At 40.5% G+C, this 9,357-nt stretch overlaps 1 protein-coding gene across 2 annotated transcripts; it reads left to right on the top strand.

Moving 5' to 3' along the window:
* The first annotated feature begins 3,049 nt into the window (after positions 1 to 3,049).
* LOC119316368 lies at positions 3,050 to 8,858 on the top strand. 2 transcript variants are annotated; one of them, XM_037590681.1, is made up of 7 exons: positions 3,050 to 3,348; positions 3,586 to 5,118; positions 5,483 to 5,620; positions 5,837 to 6,104; positions 6,227 to 6,424; positions 6,511 to 6,740; positions 8,123 to 8,858. In XM_037590681.1, exons 5-7 carry the CDS (start codon positions 6,256 to 6,258, stop codon positions 8,678 to 8,680), a joined length of 957 nt encoding a protein of 318 aa, XP_037446578.1. In that variant the 5' UTR covers positions 3,050 to 3,348; positions 3,586 to 5,118; positions 5,483 to 5,620; positions 5,837 to 6,104; positions 6,227 to 6,255; the 3' UTR covers positions 8,681 to 8,858. The 2 variants fall into 2 exon arrangements, with proteins under 2 accessions (XP_037446578.1, XP_037446577.1); XM_037590680.1 differs by having other exon boundaries at positions 3,586 to 5,620.
* Positions 8,859 to 9,357: the final 499 nt, after the last annotated feature.

The raw sequence follows: 9,357 nt of genomic DNA, 5'->3' as shown, positions 1-9,357 counted from the left end.
GCTGGTAAATTTACAATTCTTTAAGATTGGTCATGTAATTCATTTCACTATCTTTGATAAGAAATTTAGTTAAACCATTCTGGGTATGTACATAGCGTACAAAAATATAATCGGACATTGCTTGTGAAATGATTTCAATGACATTGTCCATTCGAATGGGTTTTTCGATCCTGTTTTCAGGAGAATTTGCTCCTACTTTGATAAGTTGAGTAATTTATTTAGTAAGATCATGCATGTTTGTGTGTGATAAGAGACACACTTGAAATCATTTTATAAATGTTCCTATGAGTACCATGAAGTATCTAAATAATTCCACATAATGGTTAACTAATCCACATATGTCTTCTTAATGTATTCAAGGAAGATTGAGTGGCTCATTTAGAATTTTAAGGTGAGAGTGCCTTAAAACTGATTTCCCCTATGGCACATCTAGTGCGCATAAAATCTGATGATTTGGGATATTTTGCAACTTGTTAAGTTGTGACCAACAGAATTGTCAATAATTTTCTAATCATCCCAAAACCAGGATGGATAAGTCTATCAAAATAGACATTTAATTTATTAATATTTAGAAAATTATTTCGTACGCAACAATACTAAGTATGAATTTAACCATGCTATCAAATTTATTAAATATTGTATCCAAGTGATGGGATATTGAATATCCTACTACATGTAGTAGTACAAGTACAGGTTAATGCTATTTTTGGGAATAATTAGGAGATTACCTAAGGTCTCCGATATTATTGAGTGCAAATGAGTTCATCCTCCATTTTCTGCACTAGATTTTGGTCCTCCTTCTGATGAAGATTCTGAGAACAATTCTTTACCAGAATCTGGTTATTATTTGCAAATTTTCAAATTTATCCCATTGAACTTATTTGCCTTTTAATAAATTTGTGATGTGGTTCGACCATATGTTTGAGGGTTTGGTAATCATAGGTACAATATTTATATAACCACGCATCTGATAAACTTGAGAGTTGTCTTTTGATCATTTGAAAATGACCGATTCTTAAGAGATAATTCCGTCTTTGGTTGTCTATTAGCCTCCACTTTACTTCGAATTCCTCATAGTTCTATTTTGTGACAACTAACTTGCATACTATTCTCGATACTAGCATGAATTTTAAATTATGGTATAGCACCCATTGGGTGAATCTGATGATTTTAAGAAATTCCATGTTTCTTGATCATAAAAAAGGTAGTACCATCTTAAGAGGATGTAAAGTGCATTAAGGGCTTTTCAACTGGATCTGTATATAGGAAAATATTTGATCACGAGATCTCAACTTAAAGTTGATTAAAGTGACAGAATTGTGAGATGCAATAGACTTGATGTTTTGAAATCAAATGGGTGATCAATCGTGATGTGCTCATGGCAGCATGTTTCTCTCAAGGGAAAAATTGTAGTGAATAAATATTCATCCATAATTACTTAGTTTGAGAACTAAGTGAAGTTGATGACATATAAAATGCAACATATATATACTTAGCTATCAAGAGAATAGCCATTGCACAAGGTGGAGTTGTAGTGGCAATAGGCCACGGGTGGACACAATGACTGATGTCATGAATCATCTTAAAATAAATACTCCCACCTAATCTTGAATTTAGTGCATTTGGAAATGTCAGGCATGTGTTACATGAAAATACTCATGGCCAAGATGATCCTTGGTGAACCTGGGTGTATCCTTCAATACAATAGATGTGATGAAATCATTGCTAATGTTTTGGACTTCATTCTTGAGAAAATATGTGACTTCAGAGTCACTGCCAAAACACATAGACTTTTCATGTTTATCATTGGTTAGTCACTATAAAAGTATAACCACAATTTGATGTGGACCTATCAATAGTGTTTGAGACACTCAACAATTTCTATAAATTGTGGTATCCATTTTAATGAATGGACGACACTATAATTAAAATAGTGACATAGGCTCCACTGCCATGTATTTTACCAATGTAATAGAAGGTAAGTACTGGTATGTGCAAATATTTGCATAGTTGTCTATGACATATTAAAGCAAAATGAGGCTTGAATAAATGATATTTGTGGAAAATATTTGCCGTTTCAGCATGTAGTGTTCATGCATGAATACCTTTTATTATGAGAGTAAATATCTTTTTTTAGTGAACAACAACAATTGCTTCAGAGGAGCAATTTTTTTTTTACGATAGCTGATGCTATACACTCATATGTGTAGACCTTCATTTATATAGAATAACACTTTGAAGATAGTCACCGGATGCGGTGTAGATCTCGCAGTAATAGAAAAACATAGTCTGACTTTTGTCAGTAGATGTTCATAATTCTATTACCTTATGTTATGCAAAATGTATGAAATCACTTTGAAGGTAGTCATCTGTCAAAATGACATGATATAGACCTTGCAGTAATAGTGGATAGTCTGCAAAATTTGCAGTAGATGCCAGTATTACCTTATGTTATATTGAGGTAGTCACATATAATATTAATATTTGGAAGATCACTTCGAAGGTAGTCATCTTATCAAAATGACAAGATGTAGACCTCACAGTACTGATGGATAATCTGCAAATTACGCAGTAGATGCCATCAATACCTTGTGATTCCAAAATATAATATGGTGTAGTCATATTAAGTATAATCCTTGTTTTGAATTTACATCATGATTTGCAAGAGAAAAAAAATCAATTGCAAAACATAGTTGTTGCACTTATTGTAAAGAATAGCACTAGTATATTGGGGTCCATTGCAGATGTAATGATCGACCCATCCATCAACATAGCTCAATGCCTTGGGACTCAACCGATATGATATACTACGGTATTAACCAAAATCTAAAACAGTAAGCCTGATGACTTATGTTCATGTAGTATTAAGTCTGATGACTTGTTTGCCAATAAAAGAAACTAGAAGGGCTTAGTCTCAAATGGCCGAAGAGATAAGGTTTCCTATCGTCATCCTCAATGCATTTGGAATCAATCGATTTGTTCGGTATGCACATATAGCACCGGCACCGCCGCTGCGTACCAGTGTAACCGGGAGAAGGAGAGACCGAGGGTGGGCGGGTGGCGCCAGAGGGCTTGCTCGTCCAACGCCGCGCGCCAGAGGGCGCTGCCTGGCGTCGCTGCGTCCTCGGCCGCTGCGTCGACGTTGCTGTAGTGTCGTGGGCTGGTCGTGCTACCGGTGCCGCCGCGGTGGAGATCGCCGTTCTAGGCGCCGGCCATTGGTTACCCCGAGGACACGCCGCCTGTACTGGAGGGTATGCCGCGCCGTGGTCGTGCTCCGCCTGAGGGAGGAGCGCCGCGTCGAATGCTGCATCCGAGAGGTGGAGGACGCCGTCGTCGCCAAACGCCGAGGTACGCTCGCTGGGGCTTCTTCCCTTCTTTTCTCTTGTTCTTGATGCAGATTCTTCTATTCTTCTTGATTGAGAATTTCTTCCTATTTTCGTTTGAGTAGCGATCAATCCATCTCACCACGAGCATACGCCGGATGAAGCGATTTGCAAAACAGAATTTGTTATTAGATTTTTGATTGATTGCAAGAAGACAAAAACAAATTGAAGAATGTCCTGATCCAGTTTTCCTCTTTTACAGAAGCATGTCCATTGATTACTGCTGTGGACGGGAATATGGCTAATCGAATCGGCGGCATTCTTCTCTTCTCCTGTGGCCATTTCTCAGCGGAGAGCAAAAGTGCTGATAACGTGTTAGAGAGAATCGAGAGAGAGGAGCGAATGGAAAACAGATATATGAATGAACAGTTATTCTATTGATTGAAGATTGGGGTATTTATACCCAGTTTACAAGGCGGTTACAAAAGGAGGCAGTTGCCAAAAGTGGCACCGACATAGCAGTGATTAATAGTTAATTAACCTAATTAATTAATTCCTAACAATGGCAATGACATTTGTAGACAACCTCGACGATGTGTGTGAGTGTTGTTGGTAGCCAGATCGGCCAATGTGGCCTAGCTTGTGCGCGTGCTGTATCGGTTTTTAGGGGTTTTTTCGTAATTACCCGGACAACTTCATTTTCTTAATGCAATTGGAGTCCCAAGGCATGACCTTTTTTTTTATAGAAGGCACGACTTAAACACAACCGAGAGCCGGACGGAGGAGCCCGGTAGGCGGCCGCTTCCTGCCAAATACAAATTGGGTGGTCGATCGCCCCACAGTTTCCGTCCCCTCCCACCGCACCTCGGACCCATCGCCGCCGCCCTCCACCAGAATCCGTCGCCGCTCCACGCCTCGCACCTCGACGAGGACCGCTCCCCGTCGCCCTCACCGGATTCGGCGGCCGCACCGGCGGAGATCCAAGGCCGGCGCAACGCCGCGTCGACGACACGGTCCCGGTTCCTCAATTCGGCCTAGGGTTTCTCTCGGGAGGACGCGCGCCACCCGCTCACATGGCGAACGAGGTTGTTCTCGAAACTCGAATTGCCCCTCGCGTATCGTCGGTTTCTCTCTGCTTCCTATCGTTTCTACTGCTCTGTCAAGTGTTCATCACAACTGCATTAGTTGCTAGCGTTTATTATACGACTATTAGCTACAACTTCCCAAGAAAGTTTGCAGATAACATTGGACAGTGAAATGGGTCTCAACTTTGCTAGAATCTGGAGGATAAGCGGTATTTGGAGTTAACAAAATTACATAGTACATGTTTACTTTCACCACTGGTTCGTCAGTGAAAGAGGCACGCAATAAGTGCACACTAGCTTATTCATGTGATGATCAATCACAATTGTTGGCCCAAACTGGGTAACCAACTCTTGTTCGGTTCTTTCTTGAACCGTGAAAAGTGTCTAGAATTAATCCGCAGTATGCTGTGTTTGATTTATTTTTTATCAGTTATTATGACATGCCATCAGGTTTACAGGTGTTGGCAATTCTGTTTCTTCTTGCTCTGGTTGTCTACAGGGGTTGGAAAAAATGTTGCCTTCTTGTCACTAGCTGACAACCATTGAACTTGGGACCGGGACCTCTGTCGTTCCTCTTGCCAACATATCTTTCGGCTTCTGTATGATCCTTCTATCATTCACTGATGGAGCTGACCCGATCGACGCAGCCTGATTTTCACCTAGCTTATGCTGAAGGCGCCTTATCTCCTTTTCTGACACCATCAAAGTAGGTGAGGCTCCAGGGTTTCACCGAGGATCATACAGCATCAAGTTTATCTTACGTGTCGGTGTCACAAATTCTGTACATGACCACCCTTCTGCCAAGCCTCAGCTACCATGTTTCTCATCGCTCTCATGTCGTTGCAGCATGTTCTCATATACTGAAAATATTTCTCAGTTTGCTTTCGATCGGTTACTCTGTCCTCACCAGCAGTGCACATTACTAGATGGACATGTTCTGTCTAGTCAGTTTAAATGTTTCACTTGCATTAGTTGCCATTCTTGTTTGCTTTTTGTTTGTTAGTGGGGTTATCTCTACATAGTGACCAGCTTTTGCGCTTCTTCATTAGACATTTCCAAGTTCTCATTTTGTAGGTGTGCATGCGTCCAACTTTTGATCTCATCCAGAGTTGTGAGCGGTTTCAGAAACGTGGACATGGGTTTGCTGAGGAGGGCACAAGCAAGAAAAAGTCAGCTACTTCACCATCTCCATCTTCTATGGCAGACAGACAGGTTTGTAGCTGCTTACTCGACGTTGATAGGGGTGCTTTTCAGATTCAGTTCAATTGTTTCACTTACACTTGTTTTTATTTGCTTAGTTCTCAGCCAAAGTAAATTTTTTGTATGTTGTATTAGTGCATACATTTCTCAGACCTATGTTTCGAAGTCCCTAAAAAAGTGTGATTATAAGATTTCCATGTAACATATCTTTGATTTATTATTTTGTAGGCTTCATTGTCGAGTTCTGATCTCATGCTGAGTTGTGAAGGATTTCAGAAGCATGGCTAGTTCCCAACGACACATGTCAGCCATCGGTTGCTTTACACCACTGGTGCTGAAAGTTGCCTCAGTGATAATGGGAACGCCACCGCTGCTAAGGACAGCCTTAGCAACAATCTCAACCTAAAAAATGATGACAGTCTTGGAAACATCCCTTGTTACGATGATTTTCTCCCTCTTGAGGATGATTCCGGTGATACGCTTATAGATGATGATGGTACTTCCTCTCCCTCCCTGCCCCACTCTCATTTACGTGTATGCATGTTAAAGGTTTTCTTATTGGAGAATATTATCAGAACTGGCACTCAAGGGCAAATTCTGTTTACTTGTCTGTATCAGGGATAGGAATTATCCAAAGGGTTAGTCCTATGGAATCTATCAAAAGGCTACTATTGAAGAGATCTGCGTTGAGTATCTCTTCTGCTGAGTTAGGTGTCAATACGAAGTTAAGTATGATTCCAGAATCTTCGAGAGATTTTAGGCATAGTGGTGATCTTTGTTGGCACAAGTATTATCACATGAGTGAAGTATCTCAGAGTAAGCAACTTTTTCCTTACCCTGTATCTATTCACTTTATTTGCAGACACGTATTTATATACTGAATAAGTATCCTTTTTTTTTAGCTGTTTTGCCACCAAAGCGATATACTCGGTGCGAACCTTTGACTGCGGTGCGGTGCTTTCACGAGCCACAGGCTATGCTCCAGGTTTTTTCTATCAAGCTGAAGGCATATCTCCAAGCTATAGGCAGTTCAGTCGATGTATATGGTTTTGTTGCAGTCCGGGATGGTGAGGATTATCACCGAAATTATCTTTTCAATCGACCCCGAACTGACCCAGTGACCATGAACACGGTAATTATTTTTACGCCTTAAATTTGACCTGATATTTTGGTAGTAAATCTGCATATAATGGTCTTCTGTAGTGTCCAGTCAAGCTTTTGCGGCTTTACTTCTATTTTTGTATGGACATGTTTACATTGAGTAAAATGCACAGTAGGTCCTAAAACTATCTAAGGATTGTCAAGCTAGTCCTAATACTATGAAAATGCACATCTACTTTCTAAAAGTTTGCTAAGTGTGTCACCTGCAGTCCTATCTGCACTGCATCAGCTTTGACTTGCACAGGTGGCAGGTCAACAACTGCCATGTGGCAACTTTTTGCACAAATCCCCCGGAAAGGTCTTCTCTTTGAATTTTATTACCCCTCATCTTTGCACGTATCATCTATTCCTCTCTCTGGCCCTCCTCTCCACCTATGCCGATGTCATCTAGCCATCAACTAGCCAAAACACTTGCAATTCTCGTACATAGGCTAATAGCATAGCACAAAGCAAGAAAAAAACAAAACAAGACAAAGAAACATGGAAGCAGAGGGGATTGATCACGGTGGTTTGCATCGCATGTGGAAGCAGAGCTACAACAGCGGCACCATAAAATTGACCAATGGGAAATAACAAGGGAGCAGAGAGGAGGGCACACACTAGACTAATCGAGCTAGAACTCACCAATGGTGGAGGTTGAGGGCAGCGGCTCGACATCTGATGTCGGGGACAAACATTCCAATTGAAATGTTGTGGTACGTGGGATAACAAGTCTGTGGTGGGATTTGTCCGGCTCGTTGTGGTGCTCCTCTACGTGGGTGGAATCGGGTCAGCATGCTCTGGTGATTGCCGGTGGCGGGGGCGACCTGCCACATGACAGTGGTCAACCTGCCACATGTGCAAGTCAAAGCTGATACAATGCGGATAGGACTGCGGGTGACACACTTAGCAAACTTTTATGACCTAGAAGTGCATAGTATTAGGACTAACTAGGCATCCCTCAAATAGTTTTAGGACTTGTTGTGTATTTTACTCTTTACATAATCTAAGTAAATTTGTATGTTTGTCATGGATATAATGCTTTTACATTCATTGATCATGGTACAAGATTAGCATAACACTTCACAGTAAAGTTGGAACTTGTGAGCATATCTTACTTAGAAATGCACACTGTTCACTTCTTTTGGCTCTGAAAGCCCTCAAATGTGAATGCATCACAGCACACTTAGATGACATGATAAATAAAATTAAGCACGTGTAGATTATTTTTAAGACATTCATGCTGATTTGTTCTGAAAAGTTCCATCTCATTTGACGTCTCAACTAACTTGGCTATATAGTTGCAACATCTCTGACATGTTGCCATCAAGAAAAGATTCTGACATGCTAATTCTTTTCCCTGTCGAAATTCAGACCAGCGACTACCTGCCTTTGATGAGTCCAATAAGAGGCATGTCCATGACATTTGAATGCTTGATCGAAGTTGATATCAGAATAAAGGGAGATATAGAAGATGTCACTCTAGTCGATGGGTGTTCCGATCTTATCGAGAGTCATTGTCTATATGACACAGAAATTGAGTGCACAATGGATGATACAAATGGTGCGGCCATATTCGATTTTATCATCTTCCATAGAGCGCTCGAGGCGACGATAGAGTTGAATTTCACGAAGGTGCCTAGACGAGGCATGGAGGTGAAGATGTGTGGGTACACCGCCATTTCGAAGAGCCTTTATGACTTCATGGGCGAGCAGCGTGAGTGTGATCGGTTCGTTACCTCTGCCGGGAAACATCCACAGTACTTCATAGCGGCTGTGCCGTTTGAAGATACACTGTTTGTTGACTTCATGGAGGGAAAGCTGTCGATTCCTTTCAAGGCAGCAGTTCATGGCAGCCAAGAGAGAGAATACCATTTCAGCAACAGTGCCCTGGTGTCGGTGACGGTTTCTTGGTCGTCGACCTATTACTGAACCTAGCAAGATATATAGATAGGTAATGCAGAGTGTCAACTAATCGCCACCTGTTAGATTTTAATTCATGTAACTTGATAGATTGTAAACTAGTATATTTATGTTGCTTTGTGCGACACACATCCACTTGTACGGAGTATTCTTATCGACTCAGCCTTTGCGCAGTGAGAGTATTATTTTGGAAATTCAAACTTTTAGTGACGAAAAATTGGGAGTTGAATTTTATTTTTTGTACCTTTTGGAAAATTAAACTTTCCTAAAGCTAAATTTTCAGCTAAAAAATGAATTTGAAATTCTGAATCATTCATGTTTTTTGGAGCTTCATAAAAGGAGAAGATAACCCTGAAAAAATGATACACGAGCGAGCACCACCGAGGAGAGAACCACAACAACGTCTAACTGTTGTGGAGTGATTTCATTCAGGTTTTTTGAATTAGGAGGGTTGACCGAGATCAATTTGAAACCAAAAGAAAAAAAGAAAAAAAAAGAATGAAATAGAAGAATCAAAGAAAAAAAGAAACCAAATGAATAATGCAAAACAGTGAAACCTATAAAGAAACAAAGGAAAATACCGTTGAAAAACAAGAAAGAAATAAAAACCAAAGAAATTAAAAAGAAAAATGATAAAGAAAAGAAAGACAGATGTAAACCATGAAATAAGCAAAAGAAAAACCAAA

The sequence above is a fragment of the Triticum dicoccoides genome, chromosome 1B, assembly GCF_002162155.2.
Source record: "Triticum dicoccoides isolate Atlit2015 ecotype Zavitan chromosome 1B, WEW_v2.0, whole genome shotgun sequence".
Classification (NCBI taxonomy): domain Eukaryota; kingdom Viridiplantae; phylum Streptophyta; class Magnoliopsida; order Poales; family Poaceae; genus Triticum; species Triticum dicoccoides.
Note: the sequence above shows the minus strand (reverse complement) of the source record. Positions and strands in the feature narration are given on the sequence as shown.

Excerpts from the sequence above, each read along its gene's own strand:
- LOC119316368 (XM_037590681.1), top strand. The coding sequence starts at position 6,256 with ATGGAATCTATCAAAAGGCTACTATTGAAGAGATCTGCGTTGAGTATC. Across the intron at positions 6,425-6,510 it reads CATGAGTGAAGTATCTCAGA|CTGTTTTGCCACCAAAGCGA; the intron begins GTAAGCAACTTT and ends CTTTTTTTTTAG. Across the intron at positions 6,741-8,122 it reads ACCCAGTGACCATGAACACG|ACCAGCGACTACCTGCCTTT; the intron begins GTAATTATTTTT and ends GTCGAAATTCAG.